This window comes from Penicillium riverlandense (assembly GCF_028828495.1).
Source record: "Penicillium riverlandense strain IBT 135883 chromosome Unknown utg000003l_segment0_segment0, whole genome shotgun sequence".
Taxonomy (NCBI): Eukaryota; Fungi; Ascomycota; class Eurotiomycetes; order Eurotiales; family Aspergillaceae; genus Penicillium; species Penicillium riverlandense.
Window position 1 is genome coordinate 1,614,152 of NW_026643196.1, and position 25,641 is coordinate 1,639,792.

At 53.4% G+C, this 25,641-nt stretch overlaps 12 protein-coding genes across 12 annotated transcripts; 5 read left to right on the top strand and 7 right to left on the bottom strand.

The window, feature by feature from the left end:
* Positions 1-205: 205 nt before the first annotated feature.
* N7474_004293 (uncharacterized protein) lies at positions 206-1,383 on the top strand (the record flags this gene model as incomplete). The annotated part of the gene is made up of 5 exons (XM_057195708.1): positions 206-311; positions 407-418; positions 471-607; positions 662-1,290; positions 1,353-1,383. The coding sequence occupies 5 exons, from the start codon at positions 206-208 to the stop codon at positions 1,381-1,383; spliced, it is 915 nt and encodes a 304-aa protein (XP_057053104.1).
* A 135-nt stretch (positions 1,384-1,518) lies between these two features.
* N7474_004294 (uncharacterized protein) lies at positions 1,519-6,613 on the bottom strand (the record flags this gene model as incomplete). Its single annotated transcript, XM_057195709.1, has 25 exons — positions 1,519-2,050; positions 2,102-2,225; positions 2,280-2,299; positions 2,346-2,512; positions 2,567-2,690; positions 2,750-3,080; positions 3,136-3,247; positions 3,305-3,320; positions 3,376-3,667; positions 3,740-3,813; positions 3,868-3,927; positions 3,978-4,009; positions 4,157-4,223; positions 4,452-4,658; positions 4,707-4,742; positions 4,793-4,857; positions 4,907-5,004; positions 5,055-5,076; positions 5,125-5,392; positions 5,443-5,556; positions 5,607-5,678; positions 5,729-5,781; positions 5,832-5,894; positions 5,947-6,044; positions 6,100-6,613. The coding sequence occupies 25 exons, from the start codon at positions 6,611-6,613 to the stop codon at positions 1,519-1,521; spliced, it is 3,561 nt and encodes a 1,186-aa protein (XP_057053105.1).
* Positions 6,614-7,113: 500 nt separating this feature from the next.
* N7474_004295 (putative alpha-glucosidase) lies at positions 7,114-9,774 on the top strand (the record flags this gene model as incomplete). The annotated part of the gene is made up of 3 exons (XM_057195710.1): positions 7,114-8,700; positions 8,754-8,784; positions 8,861-9,774. 3 exons carry the CDS (start codon positions 7,114-7,116, stop codon positions 9,772-9,774), a joined length of 2,532 nt encoding a protein of 843 aa, XP_057053106.1.
* Positions 9,775-9,949: 175 nt separating this feature from the next.
* N7474_004296 (mitochondrial 37S ribosomal protein uS2m) lies at positions 9,950-11,108 on the bottom strand (the record flags this gene model as incomplete). Its single annotated transcript, XM_057195711.1, has 3 exons — positions 9,950-10,770; positions 10,828-11,025; positions 11,078-11,108. 3 exons carry the CDS (start codon positions 11,106-11,108, stop codon positions 9,950-9,952), a joined length of 1,050 nt encoding a protein of 349 aa, XP_057053107.1.
* A 457-nt stretch (positions 11,109-11,565) lies between these two features.
* Positions 11,566-12,225, bottom strand: hel10 (putative high expression lethality protein Hel10; the record flags this gene model as incomplete). The annotated part of the gene is made up of 2 exons (XM_057195712.1): positions 11,566-11,887; positions 11,948-12,225. The coding sequence occupies 2 exons, from the start codon at positions 12,223-12,225 to the stop codon at positions 11,566-11,568; spliced, it is 600 nt and encodes a 199-aa protein (XP_057053108.1).
* Positions 12,226-13,022: 797 nt separating this feature from the next.
* Positions 13,023-15,747, top strand: N7474_004298 (putative 60S ribosome biogenesis protein Rrp14; the record flags this gene model as incomplete). The annotated part of the gene is made up of 5 exons (XM_057195713.1): positions 13,023-13,236; positions 13,317-13,539; positions 13,588-13,684; positions 14,206-14,289; positions 14,344-15,747. The coding sequence occupies 5 exons, from the start codon at positions 13,023-13,025 to the stop codon at positions 15,745-15,747; spliced, it is 2,022 nt and encodes a 673-aa protein (XP_057053109.1).
* Positions 15,748-16,135: 388 nt separating this feature from the next.
* Positions 16,136-16,920, bottom strand: N7474_004299 (NuoI/complex I 23 kDa subunit family protein; the record flags this gene model as incomplete). Its single annotated transcript, XM_057195714.1, has 3 exons — positions 16,136-16,266; positions 16,328-16,593; positions 16,667-16,920. The coding sequence occupies 3 exons, from the start codon at positions 16,918-16,920 to the stop codon at positions 16,136-16,138; spliced, it is 651 nt and encodes a 216-aa protein (XP_057053110.1).
* A 231-nt stretch (positions 16,921-17,151) lies between these two features.
* On the top strand, positions 17,152-17,854 carry acpA (acyl carrier protein; the record flags this gene model as incomplete). The annotated part of the gene is made up of 6 exons (XM_057195715.1): positions 17,152-17,367; positions 17,429-17,446; positions 17,503-17,583; positions 17,642-17,690; positions 17,744-17,782; positions 17,847-17,854. The coding sequence occupies 6 exons, from the start codon at positions 17,152-17,154 to the stop codon at positions 17,852-17,854; spliced, it is 411 nt and encodes a 136-aa protein (XP_057053111.1).
* Positions 17,855-18,345: 491 nt separating this feature from the next.
* On the top strand, positions 18,346-19,576 carry N7474_004301 (GOLPH3/VPS74 family protein; the record flags this gene model as incomplete). The annotated part of the gene is made up of 4 exons (XM_057195716.1): positions 18,346-18,609; positions 18,667-18,913; positions 18,973-19,466; positions 19,526-19,576. 4 exons carry the CDS (start codon positions 18,346-18,348, stop codon positions 19,574-19,576), a joined length of 1,056 nt encoding a protein of 351 aa, XP_057053112.1.
* Positions 19,577-19,731: 155 nt separating this feature from the next.
* On the bottom strand, positions 19,732-20,973 carry N7474_004302 (NADP-dependent oxidoreductase; the record flags this gene model as incomplete). Its single annotated transcript, XM_057195717.1, has 1 exon — positions 19,732-20,973. One exon carries the CDS (start codon positions 20,971-20,973, stop codon positions 19,732-19,734), a length of 1,242 nt encoding a protein of 413 aa, XP_057053113.1.
* Positions 20,974-21,216: 243 nt separating this feature from the next.
* On the bottom strand, positions 21,217-22,422 carry N7474_004303 (phosphatidate phosphatase App1 family protein; the record flags this gene model as incomplete). Its single annotated transcript, XM_057195718.1, has 1 exon — positions 21,217-22,422. One exon carries the CDS (start codon positions 22,420-22,422, stop codon positions 21,217-21,219), a length of 1,206 nt encoding a protein of 401 aa, XP_057053114.1.
* Positions 22,423-23,481: 1,059 nt separating this feature from the next.
* Positions 23,482-25,413, bottom strand: N7474_004304 (glutamine--tRNA ligase; the record flags this gene model as incomplete). The annotated part of the gene is made up of 1 exon (XM_057195719.1): positions 23,482-25,413. The coding sequence occupies one exon, from the start codon at positions 25,411-25,413 to the stop codon at positions 23,482-23,484; it is 1,932 nt and encodes a 643-aa protein (XP_057053115.1).
* Between the last annotated feature and the right edge of the window lie 228 nt (positions 25,414-25,641).

The window sequence follows — 25,641 nt, forward strand, 5'->3', positions numbered from 1 at the left end:
TCAGGTCCAGCCGACAAAGTTGATGCGGGTACATATCACGTGATTATTCGCGATAAGGGGCATCGATAGGAGTTTTCCGCGGGAGAGAGCGAAGAGGGCAAAGTCGGAAATTTCGTCCAATTAGGGATCGCGCTCGGAGGTTCCTGAACTGCTTTAAAAGCAACGAGGGGTCCCCGTTTCCCTTCCCCAACGAGCCCGCGCAAGTATGGAGTCTGAAGCCTTCGAAGATCTGGAGAAGGGCGGCGGTGCCCTGCGCACCATCAAGGACTTGGCCTCTGGTGCTGCGGGTGGAATGGCTCAGGTTTTGCTGGGTAGGTGTGCCCGCTCGAGCAGTTTCCCGGAGGACGGAATTGCAAGAGTGCAATGCGCAGGAATACTGAACAAGTCCATGCTAACCTAATTATAGGACAACCCTTTGGTCTGTGGCCCGGTCGAAGCAATTGAACGCCCCGTACTGACCCTCCGCCCAGACATCGTCAAGGTGCGGTTACAAACCACCACGCAGTACTCGAGCGCGGTGGACTGCGCAAGCAAGATCCTCAAGAATGAGGGTCCGTTGGCCTTTTACAAGGGGACGCTGACCCCGCTGATCGGAATTGGCGCCTGCGTAAGTTGATTTCGCCCCATAATTGACCTATTATCTCTGTCTGACCAAATCCAGGTGAGCGTGCAATTCGGTGCATTCCACGAAGCCCGCCGTCGGCTGGAGGAGCTGAATAAGAAGAAATACGCCAATGGGGCTCTCTCCTATGGACAGTACTACATGGCCGGTTCGTTTGCCGGTGTCACCAACTCGGTGCTGTCTGGCCCGATTGAGCACGTCCGTATCCGGCTGCAGGCCCAGCCACATGGTGAAGGACGGCTGTACTCTGGCCCGATCGACTGCATCAAGAAGCTGTCCGCACACCAGGGTACGCTGCGCGGCCTGTTCCGCGGCCAGGCCGTGACAGTCCTGCGTGAGGCCCAGGCCTACGGTTCTTGGTTCATGGCGTTCGAGTACATGATGAACCAGGACGTCAAGCGCAACAATATCAAGCGTGAGGACATCTCGGCTGTCAAGGTTGCGACCTACGGTGGTCTGGCGGGCGAGGCCCTCTGGATCTCTAGCTACCCTCTCGACGTGGTCAAGAGTAAGATGCAGACCGACGGGTTCGGTGCGGAGCAAAAGTACAGTAGCATGCGTGACTGCTTCAAGAAGACTTATGCTCTTGAGGGTCTAGGTGGCTTCTGGAAGGGCATTGGTCCGACTCTGCTGAGAGCTATGCCTGTTTCGGCAGGAACTTTTGTTGTGTATGTTTCTTTCTCGGCTCTTTTACCAAGGATCATGCTAACTTCTCTGTCTCTCCTTTCAGTGTCGAGCTTGCCATGAAAGCCCTTGGATAGACTGTATTCTGGTATGTTTGTGCATTGTTTGGCTCTTTTTCGATATCCAGGACTCGTCAATGGCCCCTTTAGAAGATAAAAGTTGTATACAAGCGGTCTGTACTTATTTACGTCTGAGATATAAACCATTGTGTCCTACATCGCCAAAGAGAAATCTCCAAAAAAGTCCTGCCACGTCGTAGGAAAATAGAACAAATTCAACCCCGGAAAGTCCCACTCCGAGACAAACTGCTCCGGCACAAACCACTGCAAATCTGTCTGCGCATCAAAGAGCTCCCAGAACGGGGATGTAGCATCAATACCCCCCGTACTTGACTGTGGAGTTTCTCTCAGTGCACGCCCGTACTTTTCAATACTGACTTTCAGGATCTGTAGGTAGATATTCCCCGTCCGAGAGTGACTACCATTCGACCCGGCCTTGCTGAGCTCGTCCACCAGCCGATTCCCATACTCCAGAAACTCTTCGTGTTCTTCTTCGCGCTCAGGGAGAAGTCGGGATAGTTTTAGAAGCAGCAGGAATGAGAATGCGCATTTGGCCCAGACAAAGTCCATGGCATACTTCAATGTGGCGATGTATAACTGTGGTTCGGCGATGATGATGCGCAGGTGTCGAAGTGCACTGGATTTGGCTGTTAAGAGGACGTTTCGCTCGGTGGGAGTCATGGCGCTGGCATCAGCGTGTTAGATTCTATAGTCCAATTGCGAGGGTAGTACTTACGCCACGTTCTCGACGCCCATGGCTCGGAGAGCTTTGCAGTTAAGCATCATTTCAGCCCAGCATTTTTGGACTTTCAACGCAAGTAGTGAGAAAGGTTTCTCTTCTTTTGTGACCGTGGAGCTTTCTTCAAACGTAATAGTTAGTGGGAAACAGTATGGAGTCGAAGGGTAGAGTATACCGATTATGCGCATCCAGTCGCTACCAAGTATTAGTATTGATATGAGCCGAGAAAGGTAAGACTCACTCAAGCCATAGATCCAGATCAATCTTGACGTCGTGAACGAAGTCAACAATACTTGCCCTGTCAAGTGCTGCTTCAATGCCTAGAGTGTCGTTGATATTGGCTATCAAAGCAGGTGAGAATGTGAAAACCAGAAGAAGATGGGATGAAGTACCTCTCATGATGTTGAGCTGTCATAAATGATGTCAGTATATCTCTTAAATAGCTCTACAGTGAAATCTTACCTCGACCTGAGAAAACAGCCGCAGATCCAACGCAATGGACGACGGGTGTCCAAGCAAAACCCGGCACCGTCGAGGATTTCCCGTCAATCGAATTCCAGGAGGCTTCCCACCATCGACATGAAATCTAAGTTAATCCCAATTAGCAACTGTAGCTCCCCCAAAAGACAAAAGAGAGCTCTGTACATATGTTCCAGAACCAAAAGTCCAAACCAAGTCCTTGACTTCCTCATCAACTGTCTCTCTTCTTCCAAATCCGTGTCCGCAAAGCTATATCCTTCGTCGGCGTTTCTCATTGAAATCCGCTGCGTAAGTTCTTCAAAAGCATCATGTAATCCTAAATCTAGAGCCATGCGGGTTGCAAAGGATAGGATCAATAGACGTTCAGCTGAGTAGCAGGCGACCACGAGTAATGCCTGCACTGACTCGAGGCAGTTCAAGCGTTTGTTTTGAATAATCACGTTAATCCATTTCTTGAGTTCGGCGTGTAGCATGTCGGACATGGGGCCGCCGGATCCTATTTATAAAACTGTCAGATAGGGTGCGTTTGTTGGGGACAAGCAGGTTCGTACTGGTTTCGACCATGCAGCCGATGGTGCAAATAGCATTGAGGAGGATACTGCTTCGAGACCGTACAGAATTGAATGTGTCATGCTCTGGTTCGAAGATTGGGATATACCTATCCTACTCATGTAGATATATCGTTAGCATAAGTATAGGGCTTGATAGTTCAATACTCACACAACCTTCGAAGAACCTAGCAGTCCCATTAGCTCTTTTGGTCCAAGTATCCTCCGCAGAATAGAACTCACGTCTTGAAACACGACACAGCGCATTCAATGGTAATGAGACCTTTGTCAATAAAATCCGAGATAGGCTCATCCCGAATCTCAAATCCAGGGCGTTTCCGCTTATTTCCGTGAACGGGACTCAATCCCAGCGCATCAGGGTGTGGATTCATTGACATACCGCTGGGCGAGAGCGCGGGGATAGATTGCTGCGAGCGACCATCTGCATATCCTGATGAACCTGCTAACGCTAAAGCATCGAGGCCTTCATGGGGATGTGTGAACTGAGCGCATGATGAACCACGTCGAGCATGGACTGGTTCATTATGTAACTGTCTGTTGCAAGCATCTACCTCTTGAGATTCGGGCCTTGGATCATATTGATTACATTGGAGCAGGTGGCGTATCTCATTGAGCTGTTGTCTGAGGTGTTGGACCTCGGACTCGACACCATCAAGTCTTCTAGAGGAGTGTTAGTGGCCATGGGCATTTATTCTCCTTAGACAAGGCACTTACTCTGAAACGGGATCTTTGGGTACCTCAAAGAAAATGCACTGCTTGTCTAGTTTCTGGCATCTGCATAGCTCTGTTAGTAAGATCATCGCCAATGATAGGAAGAAACTCACCTTGTGCATGGTCTCTCTTCATCGCATCTAACCTACAGTGAAAGATCATTAGCTATCAACCAATTTTCTGTAAATTAATACTCACTTTCGATTGGCGACATGCACTGCATGCTTTCTAAGGTGATAATCCATCAGAAATCGGTCCTTGCGAGACAACCTAGGCTCGGGGTAGTGCGTACCGGGATGCGCTTTTTCCCAATCGGCGGCGGAACAATATGCAAGGATTCATCCGACTGCATCGCTGATCTAGCGCCGTCTTGTGCTGCTCAGCTCCCAGTCTGTATACGAAGTCGGGAAGGACAGAATGCATCAGACGCGGGGTTCGGGAGTTCCGCCGAATCAGTCCACGGTGCACGGTCGGGGATTGGTTGTGGGGAAGTGGGGTCATTTCAACACTGCAGAAATCCAATAGATTGCTTTTCTTGTGCTCAATTAAAATAGACTATCTCAATTTCAGTACCAATCGCCTAATACACGTATACAAAGTCCTCGTTCTTCATGTCCGTCATGTCCTTGAACGCATTGTCCTGAGCAAGTACCTGAATAGGCATGCCCTCCTTGTCTCTCTCCACAGCGCCAACAGCATGCATGGAGTAGTCTACGGTTTTGGCATCCTTTCCTAGTTCCACACGCCGCTTCTCGTGTTTCTTGTTCAGGACAGTCAGATATGCCATGTTTGACCTGGGCACCAATTAGTAGTAGCAGACTCCCGGATATGCAGGTACTTACGCGCAGAGAACAACCAAAACGCAGAACATTGCAAGGCTAAATGCTGATTAGATTATTTGAGCTCACGGTAATGGGACTGTACTTACTTTGAGGTGAGACCGCGGGTATAGAGAGGAGCCTCTGCTGTGGTATAGAGGTTCGGACCAATCACCTGGTTGGGTCAGACTTTGAGATTGCTTTGCTGCATTCAGGCTGCCTACATTACCGATGCATTGACCCACGACCAGGATACCGGTGGTCACTTTCTTCTTCGTCTCTCCGGCTGTGTTTGCTGCAGACCATGAGTAGATCAAGGGCGCTTGAGAGAGGTCAGTCGAGCTCGGATTTGGTCATCCAGTCAACACTTACTGATCCCCGGGTAAACAGAGATCTGGTCCGGTCAGTGAATAAGCTCCCACGAGGCTGGAGCTGCACTTACAATATAGTACCCCACAAGCAAAGGAGCTTTATGCATATCATCATGCGGAATACGAAGCAGCATCGCACATCCCGCAATGGGCGGAAGGCATAGCAGAATCAAAACCGGGCCCTTCATCTTCAAAAAGGTCGCCAGCCAGGCACCGCCCATAGTAGCAACGAGCTGGACAGCGCCAAAAGGGATATTGAAAAGAATGGTGTCGAGTTCGTTAAATCCAAAGGACTGGATGATCAAGGGGCCGAAGGTGGAGATACCGCCGCTCGGGATTCTGGGTACTGATCAGTTAAAGAAGCCGAACATCTTGGGAAAGTGTCTTACGAGATTGAGAACATCAACGCAAACCAGAACCAGGACTTGACATCAAGACATGCTTCTTTAACATGGTCCCATTTCCATTTGTCACTTTCAATACCTTGTTGGTTCATGCGGAGTCTTATGTGAATGTCAGTCAGTTTCCCAACACTTGGGGCACACATGGTTACCTCTCAATAGCCACAAGCTTATCCTCTTCTTGAAGAAATTTGGACTTGATAGGGGAATCCGGCATGTAAATTCTTTTGTGGATGTCAGACAGTTGTTACAGGGAAGGGGAAAAGTCTCTCACAGTATAACCACGGACAGTCCGACGGTGATGAGACCAAAGAAAATAAAAATAATCTATTAGATGTTTAGCGTCACATGTGTTTGCAATGAGAGGTAAAACTCACTTGGTAAGGAGCCAAGACCGGCGATTTGATATGCCCAAGTCCCCAAGTTAACAAGCTGCCAACCTGTAATGCATGTCAATATCCAATCAATTATACTTGAAGAACAAACTCCTACCATATTGACCACCCCGTTCATTGCGTACCATGATCCTAATCTCACAGGCTGCTCACGTCGCCGGTACCACATCTGGGTGACAGCAATAAAGGCCGGTGCTATTGCCTCATATTAGGACCCGCTATAACTTTCGCCTAAAAAGAAAAGACTCACCAATTCCCGCCTCAAACAGACCAAGAAGCAATCGACAAGTCAGCAGACCACCAAAGCTGCCTGCTGCCGTCATACAGGACAGCATAATCCCCCAAAGGAGGGTTGAGGCCGCCAGGAATTTTCCTAGGGGCAAAGTGACCAGACAATATGCCACCAACGGCTGGGCGACGAGCTGGGCAAGGTAAACCACCGAGCCCAGCCAGGAATACTCCTGGCCATGGAGGTGAGCTTTTTCAATAATCCCAAATACGGATGCATATGCAAGAGTCGACTTGTCAAGCTGTTGAAGAAAATAAATCCCTAGAAGAATAGGGAGAAGTCTGAGGTCGATCTTTCGCAGGACGTGCGCGTTGTTCTCTGGGGTCAAAATAGTCGAGTGACCTACGTCCTCGATCAGTTCCAGTGCCTGGTCTTCTTTCATGCCGTGGTCGGGACCAGGCGTAGAAGGTGGTGCTGCGTCAATGGATTCCACTTGCTCGTCCTGCTGCTGTTTTGGGGCGTCTGTCTGCGACATGGCTGGCACTTTGGAAGAAAGCTGGAGAATGACTAGAACAAGAGAAACGTCGTTCTAGATATGGAGTCCACCACCCCGTGGGGAGCAAACCTTAATTCCTCCTCGGACGAAATCCCGCAACCCCGACAACCTTGTCTAGTGCTGTGGCTTGACTCGATGACGGACAACCTCCGGGCGGCCCAATCAGTTGGCCGTCATGAGAGGGGCTTTGGTGAGAACGAGCCGGGGATGCTGCTTAACAAGGTTTAGCAGTCGGCTTTCGGATGTTGGACCGACCCGTGTGAATATTCTTCTCGTGTTTAGTCTGGGGATGTGGGGATGCTAGGATCCGGGGTGGCGGAGATGATCGGTGATGTGTCCCGATCTCCGTGTTTCTCTCATTCCTCGGTCTAATGAAGACCGCGGGGCAAAAGGGAGCGAATGATACAAATATAGCTTCAATTACGAGGGGGTTTTTTTTTTTTTTTTGTCATGAACTTTGATTTCCGATCCGAAACATCATGCCTCAGAAAGAAGTCTGCCCGCGAGGATACCAGCCGGTGCCCGTGCCAGCAGCGCACAATGAGACCTCGCTACATCTTCGCTCGACCAGCACCAAAGGCGAATTCGACTTCACCTTCGAGGCCGTCCGCCAGAACCTGTTCCGGGTGACGTTCACCTCGGCGGACCGTCCCATCCCTCCGTATCCCAGCGTCACAAAGCCGGCCACCGATCTACACAATGTGAATGTCTTCTCCAAGACCGATGCCTGCTCCAAGACAATGAATGTCGGCGACGTCACTGCCTCGGTAGAATGGGCACATACCCCCGTCCTCTCCCTGTCCTGGACAGGCTCCGATGACAAGCCACTACACCGCGATCTGCCATTGCGCTCATACGTTGCCGACGCAGCGGGGATCGCGCACTATTCGCAGCACGACCAAACCGCGCTCCATGTTGGACTTGGTGAGAAGCAAGCGCCGATGGACCTCACCGGCCGCAATTTCCTGCTCTCTGCCACAGACTGTTTCGGATACGATGTGTACAACTCCGATCCGCTCTACAAGCATATCCCGTTGCTGATCAAGGCCACGCCCGAAGGCTGCGTGGCTTTGTTCTCGACGACCCATGCTCGAGGCATGTGGTCTGTTGGCTCGGAAATCGACGGGCTGTGGGGTCACTTCAAGGTGTATCGCCAGGACTACGGGGGTCTAGAGCAGTACCTGCTTGTCGGCAAGACGATCAAGGATGTAGTTCGGTCCTATGCCGAGCTCGTCGGGTTCCCGTTGCTTGTGCCTCGGTGGGCATACGGGTATATCTCCGGCGGATACAAGTACACGATGATCGAAGAGCCGCCGGCGCATGTGGCCCTGCTTGAGTTTGTGGAGAAGCTGAAGAAACACGGCATCCCGTGCTCAGCGCACCAGATGAGTTCCGGGTACTCCATTGCAGAGACCGAACCTAAAGTCCGCAACGTCTTCACCTGGAATAAAAACCGCTTCCCGAGTCCCGAGGAGTACATTGCCAAGATGCACGCGCAAGGCATTCGGCTGCTAACAAATATCAAGCCGTTCTTGTTGGCCTCTCATCCGGACTTTCAGAAACTGGTGGATGCAGGTGGATTCTTCAAAGACCCCGAGACTAAAGAGCCGGGATACATGCGTCTATGGAGCGCTGGGGGAGCTACTGGTGGCGATGGATGCCATATTGACTTTACGTCCGAGGTAGCCTTCAAATGGTGGTACGACGGGGTGCAGAGCCTGAAGCGCGTTGGAATTGACGGCATGTGGAACGATAACAACGAATACACGCTTCCTAACGACGACTGGACGCTAGCTCTCGATGAGTCTATGGTGGGCAAGAAGAATGTCGAGAACTCGGTTGGGCTGTGGGGACGGGCAATGCACACGGAGCTGATGGGCAAGTCTTCGCACGATGCTCTGCAGGATATGGAGCCCAAGCTGCGTCCATTTGTCTTGACTCGGAGTTCCACGGCGGGGACGCAGCGGTACGCGGCTAGTTCCTGGAGCGGAGACAATGTCACCAGCTGGGAGAGCATGAAGGGTGCGAATGCGTTGTCCCTGAATGCCGGGATGTCCTTGTTGCAGGTACGAACAATCACGAGTCCTGGGATATGTACCTCTTTGCTGATAACATATAGTGCGAAGGACACGATATCGGTGGTTTTGAGGGTACGTCTTAGCCCTAACTGTCTAGATTTGACACGCAAAGAAACAGAACTAACCATATCTCTATGTCCATATCCAGGCCCTCAGCCATCACCCGAACTTCTCCTCCGCTGGGTCCAGCTAGGAATCCACTCCCCTCGATTCGCAATCAACTGCTTCAAAACCTCACCGGACAACTCCTCCGTCGGCGAGGTAATCGAGCCATGGATGTACCCCGAGATCACACCGCTAGTGCGCGATACGATCAAGCGGCGCTACGAAATGCTGCCGTACATCTACTCCCTAGGACTGGAGAGCCACCTGAGCGCAACCCCACCGCAGCGCTGGATCGGATGGGGCTTCGAGTCTGATCCGGAGGTGTGGACGAAGAAGCTCAAAAAGGGCGAGGAGCAGTTCTGGTTCGGTGACAGCATTCTGGTGGGAGGTGTGTACGAGGCCGGCGTCACAGAAGCAAAGGTGTATCTCCCACGTCGGAGCGGCGATTACGGGTATGTGAACATGAATGCGCCGTATGAGTACTTCGCCTCGGGGCAGTGGGTGTCTCTCCGGTCTGAATGGAGGGAGAGCATCCCCTTGATCGCGCGGATCGGGGGCGCGATCCCCGTTGGCAAGCCCGTTCACACGCGGGTTCCCGGCGACGATACGGCTGCTTCGCAGGCGGTGCAGGAAGTGGATGATTACCGTGGTGTTGAAATATTCCCGCCGAAGTGTAGCTCGCATGGCAATGTCTTTGCGAACACCTGGCATGAGGATGATGGGATCTCGCTCCATCCGGCGATGGCATCTTATACCGTCAGCTATAGTTCGACGGAGGAGAAAGTGCTGGTGGACTTTGTTCGGGATGAGAAGAGTGGGTTTGTTCCTGCTTGGAGACATCTAGATATCATTCTGCATCATGGGGATCAGAGGCGCGTGGTCTCGACTTCGGGGCAGGAGGTGTCGTACAAGGGGTGCGATGCCCGGGGTCGTGAGGTGTATACCATCAAGATGTGATGTGAATCCGGCATAGATGTATGTCTTATAGATGATAGAAGCCAACGTTCAGGAATATATTGAATTTATGGGCTGAGGGTTGCTGAAAAGGAATGGAAACTGTTAATACACAAAAAGGTATGATATGATATGATAAAACACCCAGAACCACAAAAATCACCTATTTGTACAATCCCTACTGGTTCTGCTTCTTCACCTGTTCGCTTCCAGGCGCAGTGCCCGTAAAAGGATCAAGACGCAGAGCCTGAGCCGTGATCGGCTCGTACGTAGTCTTTCCCTCCTTGGCCATCGCCATCCGCCGCTCCTGACCCGCCTCACCAGCCCGTCCCAAAATGCCCGCGATCAGGGTCGTCGCGCGCAAACTGTCATCGTTAGATGGGATGGGGTACGTCACCCGCGTGGGATCCGCGTCGGTGTCGATGATGCCAATAGTTGGGACATTATTGAGACCGCACTCATGGAGAAGCACCACGTTTTCCAGCGGATTGAGACAAACCACCAGGTCAGGCTTGAGAGGCGGCCGATCCGCAAGATCCGCCTTAAACTCAGGCAACTCCTCGTCTAGTGCATTAACAACCTTCGTCTCACAGTGTCCCAGAATCTGCTGTCCATTCGTAAGACTGCCTGGAATCCACCTTTCAAAAATATGGTACCCCCTCGCCAACTCGGCAGCCCGGACGACGGACTGCTTCTGGCCCTTGCGCGTGCCAGCGAACAGAATCAGCCCGCCGCGCGCGGCGACTTCTTCGACGACCTTTGCCGCGCGCCGCAGATACGCGGCTGTTACGTCCAGCGAGATGATGTGGACGCCTTCGCGGATGCCGAAGATGTACCGCGAGTTCTGCGGGTTCCAACGCGAGGTCGAGTGGCCAAGATGCGTCTGCGAGGCGAGAAGGAGCTCGAGCGTGATGTCTGAGGGTTTGGGCGGGTTTTGGAGGAGGGAATCTGGGTTGTAGGCTGTCTTCATAGAGGTTCCCATTCTATTGAAGCGATGTCCTAAATAATGTCAGTGGCTTGGAATTTATGAGACGGACGGTCTAAGGTAAGACTGACGGTGCGTCGCCTCCTTCTTCCAACTCGCTTGGCCAGGTTCTGCCGGTGCCACCGGGACAATTTCCTCTGTGATCTTCTCCGGTTCGGCCTCGGGCAATGGGGTTTCTACCGCTGGCTCCATCGGTGGTGGTGTTGGTATCTCGGAAGAGAAAAAGCGACCGGCGACCGGAGACCGGCGCAGGGCCAGGAATTGGCGGCCTGATGGAGATTAGTTGCTTCCTGGGGATATCAATTGAAAGGAGAAACATACCTCGCCGCGCTGCTAATTGCCGTACAATCATGGCTGACTGGGGATGGTTGAATGGATGATGGAGAATGGGAAGGACGAACTTTTGGCGGTTGGCCTTGGCAAGTGGTGCCTTGGTGCCTGAGGCCAGAAGGGTTCCATGGATGCGGTATTATCCATGGTTGATCTAGATAGGGAACTAACTACTTGTCAACAATCGGGACGATTTGGATCATATAGTCAAATTGTTGAATACACGGCGACTATTAGATTGTACAATGAAAAGGTACATCAGTTTGGAATCACTGAAGCAGGGTCGATCACATTGCAAGGTCGTTATGAGGATAAAAGTAATTTAATACCAGCGCATCATACAAAAGCCTCGCCGACATCATCAGAAAAGAGAAAGAAAGCAAAAGCCAACACCCGCACAAACGTAACGCAATCCGACAGAGTCGGAAGAACAAGCATGGAAATTCATCAGCCCCGCAGATTCATCATGCGAGAAGCACCTATTTCTTGTTGAAGAAGCCGCCCAGGTTATCCATCATGGAGCCGCCATGCGAGGACGGGGGACCATAGCCGGGGGGAGGACCACCGTATTGGCCCCCCTGGGGAGGGCCGGAGCTCATCTCCTCGCGGCTCTTGTGCTTCTTGATGGCATCTTCGGCAATGCTGCCCATGATGGCGCCACCGATCGTTCCGAGGAAGCCGTGGTTGGCCTTGTGTCCGGCCCAGGCGCCGCCGGCACCGCCGACCAGGGCTCCAGCCAGACCGCGCTCGCCTTCTTGCGCTTCGCCCGGTGCGCCCTGCTGCTGCTGCTGTTCATAGCCACTAGGGTTGGGGTTAGTCTGTGTATGTGGAAGGGAAATGATAAGGGAATCTCCAACTCACCCCTGACGGTAGGAGTCCTGCTGACCATACTGTTGCTGCTGCTCGCCGTACTGCTGCTGGGGCTGGCCGTGCTGGGGCTGTTGCTCGTAGCCCTGGTTGTAGCCACCGTACTGCTGCTGTTGGGGCTGCTGGGAATAGCCACCATACTGCTGCTGCTGGTCGTAGCCGGGTTGGCCGTACTGGGGCTGCTGCTGACCATAGCCCTGCTGACCATAACCCTGCTGGGGAGGGTAGCCCTGGCCGTAGCCTTGGTTGTACTGGTTGTAGGGATCAGACATGGTTGGTGGAGGTGGAGGGGAAGAGGATGATAGGAATGAAGATGATGAAGATGATGAAGAGAAAAGAAGAGGAGGGGCAGGCGCGAGTGTTTATAAGTAAGTGTACAGTCACAGGGCTGACACCCCACATGGCCAAGAAGGCGCAGTTCGACTGAGCCACACTTGAACCGATGAGTGATTATTCTTAGTTGCGGTAGGATCCGGTGTACACAGGAGCACAGGTACTGAGTACACGTACATAGAACACCGCCACACCGTGTGGCAATGCTACGAAGACAATCCTATGTTCGCACGACTTGCTGAAGGCGTTCTTCTATATTTGTCGGTTCCGGATTGCGCGGCTACCCATCGGCGCTAACTACCGAGTACACGTACTCTGGGCTGGGCACTGCAATTATGACAATCATAATTTTTATCCGGTTGCCTATTACAGGAATATTATTATTAACAAGCGAGACTCTGTCCACTAGTTACCGGGATCCCATCTATAACCCACCCTGCCCTAACACCAACCCGTCGATGACCAACTCACCCGATCAATATTATGATTGTCATCCAGCCCAATCAAACTATACACTCCAGATGCATCTGACGCGATCACGCCGATCGGAGATCACGTCGTGCTACCCTACCCGCCAGACCCACTGGCTAGTGGTTTCCTGCATGGCAGGACCGACAAGAGTGACAGAGCCCCTGCAAGAACCTACATACAGACACATAAATAAGCCTAATCATGGCAGAAAAGAGATTAGATTGACCTTCAACTGTATCCAAAAGTTGTTGGACCAGACTAGGAAATGTGGTTGTTATTATTCTTTGTGTACCTTGGCCTCGGCCTCGCTCACGCCCGCGCCACTGTCTACCTCATCCGACACGGCGAGAAACCGGCCGATCCGGCAGACCATGGCCTCACCCTAGACGGCATGCAGCGCGCGCAGTGTCTGCGTCATGTCTTTGCCCCCGAGTCCAGCTATGAGATTGGACATATCATGGCGCCGAGGGTGAAATGGAGTAAGCTTACGAGCTCCGCATTGCATTAACCCGGAAAGACCTAATCATGCCGAACTAACTAACTTCTTTTTGGGCTAAAGATGGCGCGCACAGACGTCCCTATGACACCGTCCTCCCGCTTGCACTCGATCTCGGTCTTGATATCGACACGTCCTGTTCCCGGAACGATGTCGAGTGTGTCGCGGAGACGGTTCTGTCCTATGAGGGCCCCGGAAATATCTTGATTTCCTGGCGTCATAAACGAATGCGTGAGATTGAGATGTTGTTGGGTGTTCTAGAGCCACCGGAGTATCCGTCAAATCGGTCAGTGATTTGTTTTTTTCTTTGCATTATGTTTCTGACAACTAGTAGATTCGACCTTATCTGGACGACTCCTTATCCCTATGAAAATATCACGGATATTCGGAGTGAGGAGTGTCCTGGGTTGGATTCGGCGGCAGGACTTGTGGTGCAGGGTTGATGAGATGGTGGATAGTATAGGGCTTTGTGGGGAATTGACAATTTTCGCAGTCCTTGACGTCGCATCTGATAAGCATCGCATGTAGAGGTTATTCAGTTCAATTTCTAGCATGGTAACTATCACTTGGAATCACTTGGATGCACACGCAGTCGATGCTGTAGGCAGGATACCATATAACCATCTGCCAGTATGTTCGATACGAGTTTACTACGTAGGAAGTATATTAGTGAGACAAGTAATAGTTTCACTGCTAATCTATTCCTAAAGAGCAATTCTTCATTGATCATTCTCATCTAAAACAAGTTAACTTGTTAGTTATACTTGGTGAGTATGTAAGCAGAAAAAAATGTTTGGCGGTGAGGCAGCCGAGCGGAGGCTTTTCCTCATCCCCCAAATTTTTCGAGACTCCCGTTCGCTAGCCACGCTTGTCCTTCACACTGTAGGAAAGATGGACGACATCGAGGTATGTATACCATACCCCCTGTGATGAACTAGACTGACATTCCCAGGAACGGCTGCGAAGCCACGCACAGGCCTTCGACGGCCTGCTGTCTTTGATCCCCGCCAAATACTACTACGGCGAGGAAAATAATGTATGTCCACCATCCTTTTCTGGCCAATCTGATTCTTACCTTGTATTCCTCTAGGATCAATGGAAGCGCAAGAAGCAGACCAAGGAGCAAGCCCGCGAAGCCAAGCGTGCAAAACTCGACCCCGAGTCCGCCAAAACGGCCAAAGATGTCATGGACGAGAACGCACGCAAGCGCAAGCGAGAGGCTGGTGCAAGGGACTCTGATTCCTCGGACGGAGAGCTTGGCTCGGAAGCGCCCAAGGAAGGATTGAACCGTGGCAACGCAAAACCCAAGAAGCAGAAGCAGGCGGAAGATCCTGCGGCGGCGGCTAAGTCAGCGGCAGATGCACAGGCCAGGAAAAAGGAGAGGGAGGAGAAAAAGGCTCAGAAAAAGGCTACTCAGAAGGAAAAGAAGAAGGCTAAGGAGTCGGCCAAGAAGGAGAAGCAAAATCAGCAGGCTGAAAAGCCTGCACCCGCTGAACCAGAGGAAGCCTCCGAGGCTGAAGATGGCGATGAAGACGGTGAAGATATCGCTGCCGAGGAGGGATTCTCTTTCCAAATGGACCAGCCCTCATCTGCCTCCTCTACGCCCAACTCCCCCGATGCCTCCAACCCCCAATCCGGCAGCTCGTCCATCTCATCCATTGTTCCCCCCACCAACTCCGAGTCAAAACCTCTCAAACCAACCCCCGAAGAGCTGAAGCAGCGTCTCCAAAAGCGCCTGGACGAACTGCGAGCCAAGAGACACGCTGACGGATTGAACGGCAAGCCAGCCCGCAACCGCCAAGAGCTCATCGAGGCTCGGCGACAGAAAGCTGAACAGCGCAAAATGCACAAGAAGGAGCTGCGGCAAAAGGCCAAGGAGGAGGAACAGCTCAAAAATGATGAAGCCATGGCACGGAGATTTTCGCCCGGCGGTTCGGGGTCGCTCCTTGCTTCTCCTCGGTCGCCCGCTGATTCCGTGGGGTCCGCGTCCAACAATTTCTCCTTTGGGCGCGTTGTTTTCACAGATGGCCAGCTTGTCGACTCGTCATTGTCGGGCGTGAGCGACAAGCCCACCCAGCGCGGTGCCAAGGACGCAGCCGGGCAACTCAAGGTCGCCGAAGCGAAGAAGGCCCGTCTGGCCGAGATGGACCCGGAGAAGCGCGCTGATATCGAAGAGAAGGACCGCTGGTTGAACGCCAAGAAGCGTGCACACGGCGAGCGCGTCCGTGACGACACTTCCCTGCTGAAGAAGGCGCTCAAGCGCAAGGAGTCCGCGAAGAAGAAGTCTGAGCGCGAGTGGAGGGAGCGTCTTGACACCGTTGCCCGGGCCAAGGACCATAAGCAAACCAAGCGTGAAGAGAACCTGCGCAAGCGGCGAGAGGAGAAGGGCAACAAGGGCAGCAAAGGGAAGAAGGCTTCTGGTGGGGGCAAGAAGAAGGCCAGACCTGGGTTTGAGGGCAGTTTCAAGGCCAAGACGGGTGGGAAGAAGAAATGAGGATGTGAGCCGAAGGGAAAAAAGTGATTTCTGACTGAGACGAGACGAAGATATCCGTTCTTGGTGTCTGGTGTTTTATATTGCGCTGTTTCGACGGCATCCTGTTTCTATCATGCATAGGTAGCGATTTGGTTCTTCTGTGAATATGATTATGTTCTCAAATATGATTGTTTTTCAACAGTATGAATATATCAGATTTTTTCTTGATTGTAACCTTGTAAGGTGCTAGTCCAAGACATAGGAAAAAGAAACGACAACGGGAGACTCGAACAGAAACTTCTTTCGAGATCAAGTACAGGAGACAGACGGGGGCACTTTATATACAGGATGTGTGTTTGGGGGTAATATTGTTCTTTTGGTAGAGTGTGTAGCCACCAAGGCCAGTGATTTATCGGTAGGGCGCATCGGCACGAGCAGCAGCCGCAATCTCAGGCTCCCACTTGTCACCGTTGGCCAGCAGCTTCTCCTTGTTGTACAGCAGTTCCTCACGGGTTTCGGTAGCGTACTCAGCATTGGAGGCTGGGGAACAGTTAGTATTATGTCCTGTCTGTCTTATATCCCGAGGGGGGAAAACACTCACTCTCGACAATGGCATCGACGGGGCAGCTCTCCTGGCAGTAACCACAGTAGATGCATTTGGTCATGTCAATATCATAACGGGTGGTGCGGCGACTTCCATCCTCGCGCTCCTCGGCCTCAATGGTGATCGCCTGGGCCGGGCAGATAGCCTCGCAGAGCTTGCAGGCGATGCAGCGCTCCTCACCGGTGGGGTAGCGGCGCAGGGCGTGTTCACCACGGAAGCGGGGAGAGATAGGACCCTTTTCGAAGGGATAGAAGATGGTGTACCTGAAATGAATTGACATGGTGAGAATGGTGGGCTCGTAGATTTCGCAATTTCCGTCCAGGGTCGATAACTTACGGCGGGCGGAAGAACTGCTCCAGCACCACGTACATGCCGCGGAAGATCTCGGCCATCAGGAAATACTTGCTGGCCTTGTCGAGTGACGACTCGCCACTTTGGTCCCATCGCTTGGGCGGGGGCAGACGAAAGCCCGCTTGGGGAGGGCCAGCAGGCGTGGCGGCGCGGGCGGCCGAGGTGGAAAAGGGAGCTGAGGAGATGATGAATGGGGTACGGCGGACAGCAACCAGCCGGGAAACCGACATGGAGGCCATGATGGGCGACAATGGGGAAGGTCTGGAGGAGGTGGTTGAGGATGTGTGCTTGGAGGAGTGGAAGGAGTGGAAGAGGTGTTGGTCATGAGTAAGCAGGTCATTCGGAAGAGTTGGCGGCTGATTGGCTGTAACAGGATTTTGCTTCCCGAGCACCACCGACTGTGACTTGCTCTCCTTTGTTACCGATTTTCTACCTCCCTTCACCTCTCCCATACACCCCCTCCCATCATCATGTTCCGCTCTGCCATTGTGCGCTCCCTGCGGGCCTCGGTGCCTCGTGCTATCCGCCCATCCACCCCCTTCCTCCGCAGCTCGCCCGTCGTCGCGCGTGCGCAATTCCAGCCCTGTGCTGTCTCCCAGGCCATCCGCTTCTACTCTGCTCCCGCTGGTCTGGACAAGAACGAGGTCGAGGGCCGGATAGTGAACCTGCTGAAGAACTTTGACAAGGTGCGTGATGGCGCGTTAGGATACAATTGTGCGGTCCATGCTAATGAGAGTGTTGATACAGGTCACCGATGCCAGCAAGGTCAGTTTGGGATTGCTCTCTACTCGACCCAACGAATCCCAACTAATACCCAACAGATCAACGGCGCCTCGCACTTCTCGAACGACCTCGGTCTGGACAGTCTGGATACCGTCGAGGTGGTGATGGCTATTGAGGAGGTATGTGTGGCTGTTTCCCTCGGAGAAGGCAAGGACGGTATATCTGACACTGCAGCAGGAGTTCAGCATTGAGATCCCCGACAAGGAGGCCGATCAGATCCTCAGCGGTATGTGCAACAGCTTGCGAGATAGGGAAAACACAACGCTGACCTCAGAACAGTGGACAAGGCAGTCGAGTACATCCTTGCCCAGCCCGACGGTATGGTTCCCCCCTGTCTCTTCCCTTCTGCCTCTTTGTCTTCCCGTTGCTAATTGGTCTCTAGCCCACTAATTGACTAGTTGCCGGGTTGGGAGGATCGAATAGAACGGTCTGAATGTATTCGGAATCCATGTGGTTTTTTGGTCCTTTCTCTATCGTGTATATCAATCCCAATGCTTTCTACTCTAAGCCTGTCGTTTTTCCCCCTTCTATAAATTGTGTAGTGAATCACTCTGATGGTCGTCGCTGGATCGGGCTCAACACTGGACCAAAGACCACCTAAAGAATCCCGAAGCGGACCCGACCTGCCAACTGCAACATTTCTTTCACTATTTCCGCCCACGCCCTTGTATCCCACACCAACCATTACCTTCGTCTACCTATCTGCCTACCTATTACAGCCAGTCGGTTGACTCCCATCGTACTCACTCGGTCGGGCACGCGGCCTTTGGATCTTCCCGCCCCTGACACCGAAAAAGTCCCACTTCCGCAACTTCTGATCTTCTTCCCCCCAACCAAACTCAACCCAACACACTTTTCTGCTAGCTCACAACCACCCCTAAATGTCCGCAGCCGGGGGCCTGACTCGCCGACGAGGCGGCGGTCGCGCTGGCGAAGAGCAGGATGACAGCCGCGTGTCGTCGCCGGTCTCGCGGAACGGCTCTGCAATGGATAATCGAGGTCCCGAAACGTCCTTCACCAACACGGAGAACGGCCACAAGATCGCATTCGACCCGCGCGACCTCAGCGAAACCGCCGAGCGGAGCAAGCAACCAAAACTGACGCTCATGGAGGAGGTGCTGCTACTGGGACTGAAGGATAAACAGGTGCGTGATGGCGACTTCTGTTCGAACCCAGCTGGTGGTCTAATCGCGCCATAATAGGGATACCTCTCATTCTGGAACGAGAACATCTCCTATGCCCTGCGAGGGTGCATTGTCGTCGAGCTGGCCCTCCGTGGTCGGATAAGCATGCAGAAGGACTCGTCGCGGCGCCGCTTCCCCCTGGCCGACCGCGTGATCGAGGTTATCGACGACACATTGACGGGCGAGGTCTTGCTGGACGAGACGCTGAAGATGATGAAGTCGAGCGAGAAGATGAGCGTGAATACGTGGATCGATCTGTTGAGCGGTAAATCATCTTGCGTGTCTTGTCTCGTGGCCCAAACTGACTCTTTCCTTTCTTGGCAGGCGAAACATGGAATCTCATGAAAATCGGCTATCAACTCAAGCAGGTGCGCGAGCGCTTGGCCAAGGGTCTCGTTGACAAGGGAATCCTTCGCACCGAAAAGCGCAACTTCCTCCTCTTCGACATGGCCACCCACCCTGTGGCCGATGGCGGCGCCAAGGATGACATCCACCGCCGTGTCCGCAACATTTGCAGCAACCGCACCGTCATCATCCCGCCCACCACCTGGCTCCCCGAGGATTCCGAGTACCGGTATCTGCGCACGGTGGCCATGGTTTGTGCGGCATATGCGGCCAACGTGCTGGAGAATGCATTGGTGACAATGAGCCACGAGGCACGTGAGCGGGCCTTTGCTCAGGTGGATGAACTGCTGGCCGAGTACTCGCAATGGCCGTTTGGGCGACGGGCAGGCGGCTCGCAGGCCATCGGGGCGAACCTGGCCTCGATGATCAATGAGGAGATCAACCGGAACAAGGATAGAGAGCTCCAGATGGAGGTACGTTTTCCCTGTCTCTATCTTAGAGGGAGAAAGACCATATACTAATTACTGTTCAGATTGTCGCGGCATGCTTGAGCGTTTTCACCAGACTCGATTCGTTACTTTGAACCGGGGTGTACCGTAGTTCTTTTTTCCTATCTCCTTCACTTCCTTCTGTTCGCTCATGTAGTTTCTGTTGTCAAGCGGGCGGACTCTTTTTTCATAAGGTCAAAATGTCACGGGTCTTTTTTTTCATTTCATTCATTTTCAGTATCCAAATTCCTCAATTGACGCGCACCACCATCATGCCTCCCCGTCGACTGCCCGCCGTGCCCGCCGCCCCAGACGCCAACAAGTCCGCTGAATTGACCAAATCCACCACCGTCTCCGGCACACCACGCACTCTCCCTTCCTCAATCAATGCTCCAATGCGCATCATCGCCACGCCATCCGGAGCAACAGCTACAAGCTTACTACGCAACCCCCGTTCCGGAGGAACAGCCTGCTGCGCGGGGCGCGAGTCCACCGCCGTCAAGACGGCGCCATAGTTCCGCACCACGGCGGCCTCGTGCGCCTGCCGGTACACTTCTCCGCCGGCGCAGTCCAGCACAACATCAACGGCCTCCCAGCGCCGCTGCCGGAACATCGCCGCCAGATCGCACTCGTTGCGCGCAGGCAGGTGCGGGATCACTAGCACCTCGTCGACATCCCACTCGCGCTGCACGATGTCTGCCTCTGTCGCTGTGCAGCTGACGCAGATCCACGGCCGCACGGGGAATAGCTTGTCCGTCCGCAGTAGCTGCACCGCTAGCCGGCCGACCTCGTTATCCCGCGCGTTGGTGACCAGCACCCGCAGCGGTGGCACTTTCTTGCCATGCCCATTGCCATTGCCACTGACCTTCTTAAAAAGGCCATGTCCATTACCATTACCATTTTTCCCATCACCATTGCTGTGATTGCTATTCCCCTTCTTATCATGACTGATCCCATCCCCCGTGGCGTCGGGGTTCAGTCCCGCATATCGGAAGAGAGCCTGCCACGCCGTGAGCGCCGGCAACGCCACAGCGGCTGCTTCAGAGGCACTGATATTCTGGGGCTTAAATGCCAGCTCGTCCTCGACAGCGAGCGCATAGTCCGCCGCGCCGCCATCACGGATGTAGCTAATCAGGCCGAAGACGACGTCGCCGATCTTGAACCGCGGACCGGACTGCTGCTCGTGGTCTGCGGCGGGCGTGCTAATTACTGTCCCGCACAGGGAATGCAGTGGGATTTGCGGCGTGGTCGTGGTGGGACTGAGCGTTCTGGCGAGTCGTAGCTCGTCGTGACAGAATGCTGCCGTTTGGATCTTCAGTAGGTACTGCTGTGCTGATGGTTGGGGCGTTGGGAACCCTGTGTCCATGACTAGGCGACCTGGACCGGTGAGGAGGGCTTCGCCGGGCTCCTCATCGGCTGTTGCGGGTATTGGGAGGTGGATGGTGTAGTACAGGGCGCGCATGGAGGGTGGGATAAAGGTTTGCTCGTTCATGGTTGCTGAGGCGGGCTTGGCTGGTTTCATTTTGAATGCGACTGCTCTAGTGAATTGCTTGTCAGGTACTTTTGAATTATCTACATGCTACAAGGGGGAGTATATACATGTCCCAAAAATGGCCTAACCCTGACGTATGGCGATTATATCAGCATTGCCTCAATAGAACTATGTATATACCACCTGGGCAAGTATTCCCCAAGTGAATAAATATCTGTCTGAAATATAATAACAAACAATCAACTACAGAGCCTGGTCCTCCATACCCAAACCATCCACAAAACCATACAACTTCTGCGGATCCTCAAACACCGTCCAAACGTGCTTCGGAACACCCTTGAACGCCTCCTCAAACCTCTCGGCCTTATTCTTCTCCTCCATCCCCTGAACATTAGTCACCTTACGAATAATAATAGCATGCACCCAGTCTGGATACTTCCGATACATATCTCCATAAGCCTCCGGATCCTTCTGCGTCGAATCGCCAATACAAAGCACCCTCCGGCGCGGGAACCAGCGCCGGATCTTCTCCATGCGATCAACCTTGTACTCGTGCGTCTTCTCCGTGAACGACTTGATCAGCCCGCTGAGGTCTAGCCATGAGTAGTCGCGCAGCACCAGCGTGCCCGCGCAGTACGTGCTGTGCAGGAAGCCGTGCAGGAATGGGTATAGGTTGTAGGGGGACGCGCTGAGGTAGAACCAGGTCGGGTTGAGCTCGGCGTGAACGTGTTTGTAGAATTCCGGCATGCCCGGCGTGGGCTGCGGGTCATCGACGAAGGTCGTGCGTAGAATCCCCGTCGTCTCGGGAGTCTGTGTTATCTTGATCGTGTCGTCGATGTCGGAAACCACGAGCCAGCCTTCTGGCTTCGCGAAGACCGTGTTCGTCGGCATCTCCATGCTGAACCCCTGGACCTGCGGCTGCACGCTCATTCCATCTGATATACCCTCGCTGGACATATCAACCGTCTGACTGATAATCCCATTGCGATCCGAGGGACCCAGCGCATGCATCTGCTCCGATTCAAGCAGCGTCAAGGTCCTTGCCGGGGAGACGGGGTCAAGAAACGGGCGCACGCGGTCCTCGATGCGTTTCCGGACAACGTTGTCGCCGCCCACTTCGCCATCAATCCCAACCTGGTCTGCTATGTTCGCAACGAATTTGCCGATATCGTCTCGGCCTTCCTTCTCGAAGATGCAGGCGACCACCTCGGCCTGCCATTTTCCGTCGTCGTTCTGGTATGCGGTGTTGTCGAAGAGCCAGACGGAGTTCTTGGTGGCATCTGCAGGCCGCGCGAGCGGGTTCTTTGCGCCGAGGATGGAGGTGAAGAAGTTGAGGACGCCCGCGGAGCCCCGCCGTTCTAGCGGGGGCGGCGAGGTTGGGGTGGTGGATTCGCTACTCTCTTCTTGAGTCGGGGGTTGTTTGGTTGAGATTTCGGTGGGGGTAGCCATGGTTGGTACCAAGTCTGTTAATGAAAGTGGCCAAAAGAAAAAAAGCAGAAAAGCTCCGAGGGACAGGAAGCAACTAACCCACATGTTAAGACTAGTTCGTCAGTCAGGGGCGGGAGCGACGCTGATCATATAGCTAGCCCGTTCGTGAGTTGGTTGACTTCGTTAGTGCGCTTATTACTTCAGACCATTCAATCGGACCATTCAATCTGGTTTGGACGCCTCATGGCTGTGTCGTTGGTGTTCGTATAGAGCCAGCACCCCTGTCAATTTGTGCGTCATGCGTATCTATTAGCTGTCTGATCGGGGCTGTGTCGTCTGCCTCTCATCAGTTGACAGCCAGTCAGTCAGTCAGTCAGTCAGTCAGTCAGTCAGCCAGCCAGTGAATGGATGGCAACTGATAACTGACAAACTACCACTACCGCCACAACTATATATCAACCAGCACTATACTGTATTCCAGGTCCATCCCACGTGAAGCCATCTATAGTCTTGCCATAACAGTAAATTATCAGCAAAGTCTAAGAATCACTTGAGCTCTATTTTCTTTCTAGAATGACGGCGGTGTGGCTCAATGGTAGAGCATTTCTCTCCTAAGGAAAAGGCTGAGGGTTCGAGTCCCTTCATCGTCGACTCCACAGGATTATGGAACTCCATAATCCTCTTTTTTTTGTCTTAAATCTTTGCAAATAACGGAGGAGAGGGTTCTTTTTGCTTAAAGAGCGCTGTAGGTGACCGTCTGGTCTGATCTGAGGAGGTTGGCGTTCATCAGTTGACTGGGTCAAGCGGACATCCTATCATCTCGCTGAGAAGAATAGTATACTTGGCAACAGGGCTGAGACTGCAGGTGTGCCTCGTGGGGTCTTCCGAGTCTTTTTCAGCTCGTATCTGAGTACTACGCAAGCAGATGAGATGAAATGCAGGTTCTCCTTCCATTCTTCTAACTAGTTCCTGCTCCTACTAAAATATACTAACCCCAAGACATGACCCAAAAAAAAAGTAGTAGATTAAATGCAAAATGCTAATGCCATCCTCTCCCAATTACATCCGCCAGACAAATAATCAGGTCTTGCCCTGGGTATCCTTAAGAGAGACGATCTGATTCAAGACAATCTTATCAGGCGTCGAGTCGCGATCAACCGCAAAGTACGCAACCCGCATACCCTGAAAGCGGATCGAGTGCTGGTTCGTTGTCAGATCGCAGGTCTCGGCATTCTTCTCCTCCTTCGGCCAAGGCGCCGAGGCAGAGATATCCCGGAACCCAGTCTCAATGCAGGCATCCTTGTAGATCAGCTCGGAGTCCGGGTTGATATCAGCCAGGAAGCCGCCCGGGTGTGCGGAGGGATCCTCGGACTTGAAGAGCGGGTTGAAGATGCGGATCTCGGCGCGCAGCGGGCTGTTATGCGCGGGGGACTCGCCGACCCAGTGGATGAAAGCCTTGCCCTTCTTGGGCGCAGCGCCTTCTTCGGGTTTCTCGTATTTGGCATATACGCAGGTGACGGTTCCCGTGGTAGGGTCCTTGTCGAAGGAGGTTGCGGTGATGGGGTAAGGCACTCGCAATAGACCGACGGTCTTGCCGGGCGCGAGACGGAAGTAGTCGGGTGAGTCGACCTCGCGGAAGTCGGAGCGTTCGATATACACCGTCTTTGTGAAGGGGACGTTGTGTGTGCCGAAGGAGGGTTCCTTGGAGAAGGGAACGTCCACCATCTCGACGTGGTCGTCCGGCAGGCCGTCGATGACCACCTTGAGGGGTTCCAGGACAACCATGAGCCGTGGCACGGTGGTCTCCAGGTACTGGCGCACGATCTGGTCGAACTTGGCCATTTGGACGTTGATCACGGCCTTGGTGACACCGAGGTCATTGACGAACGACAGGATTGCGCCCGGCGGCACACCGCGACGGCGGAGCGCGATGAGCGTGTACAGACGGGGATCATCCCAGTCGCGAACATGACCCTCCTTGACGAGCTGAAGAATCTTGCGCTTAGAGAGCACAGTGCCCGTAATATTGAGTCGACCATACTCGCGCTGCATAGGTCGGTAAACCTCCAGCTTGTCGCAGAGCCACTCGTACGAGACACGGGAGAGCTCGAACTCCGTCGTGCACAGCGAGTGCGAGATCTCCTCAATGCTATCGCACAGACAATGCGCAAAGTCGTAGGTCGGGTAAACCTTCCATTTCCCTCCGGTCCGGTGGTGCTGCTTCTCCTCGCTATCCAAGATGCGCCACGCGAACAGATCCCACATCTGCGGGTTGGGATCCTCGAGATTTTGCTTCATGCGCAGCGCCGCCTCACCGGCCTTGTATTTCCCATCCCGCATAGCCCGAAATTCTGTGAGAGACTCGTCGGTCGGCCGCGAGCGGTGGCTACATGCGAAGCGCTCCCCGCCACGCTGGCCGCCCTCGCCCTCGCCGCGCTGAGCTTTGATCTCGGCCTTCGTGCAGTGGCACACATAGGCCCCGTCGCGCTTGATCAGATCCTCCGCGAGCTCGTAGAGCCGGTCGAAGTTATCGCTGGCACATGTCTCCCGCACGGGCGTGAATCCCAGCCAGGACACGATATCGCGAATGGCGTTGTAGTACCGCTCGTCCTCGCCTTCGGGGTTGGTATCGTCAAAGCGCAGGATACACTCGCCACCATAGTATTTCGCGAAGCCGAAGTTGATCGCGATGGCCTTGCTGTGGCCAATGTGGAGGAATCCGTTGGGCTCAGGCGGGAACCGGGTGCGAATCTTGGTGACGGTCTCCGACAGGGGCTTCTCCTGGTAGACATCGGACAAGAAGCCTATCTTGAACATGGAATTGGGGTCGCGGGGTGCAGCGGGTTCGTTGGCCGCCTTTTTGGGCTTGGGCTGGCTCTCCTTGGGCTTGGGGTTCGCCTTCCTCGCTGCCTTTTCCCTCTCTTTCTGCTCCTTCTTCAGTCTGCTTTTGGAGATGGTTTCTGAGGCCTCCTTGGGCCGCTCGGGCAGCTCAGTGGGCTTTGCTGGGTCCATGGTGACTGAACAAGACAGACAGCGGAGAGGAAAAACACAAAGGAAGTCAGTAGTGGCGGGGGGGGGATGTTTGAAGATAGTAGAAAAGATAGCAGATGGGCTTATCAGTGCTTCGCTTAGTGGGTGACTCAGACCCCCCACGTGACCCGGTGATCTATACAAAACAAAGTCGAGAAACGAGAAGTCTAATATTGACTGGGTATGGTAAGATCTGTACAGATAAGAATG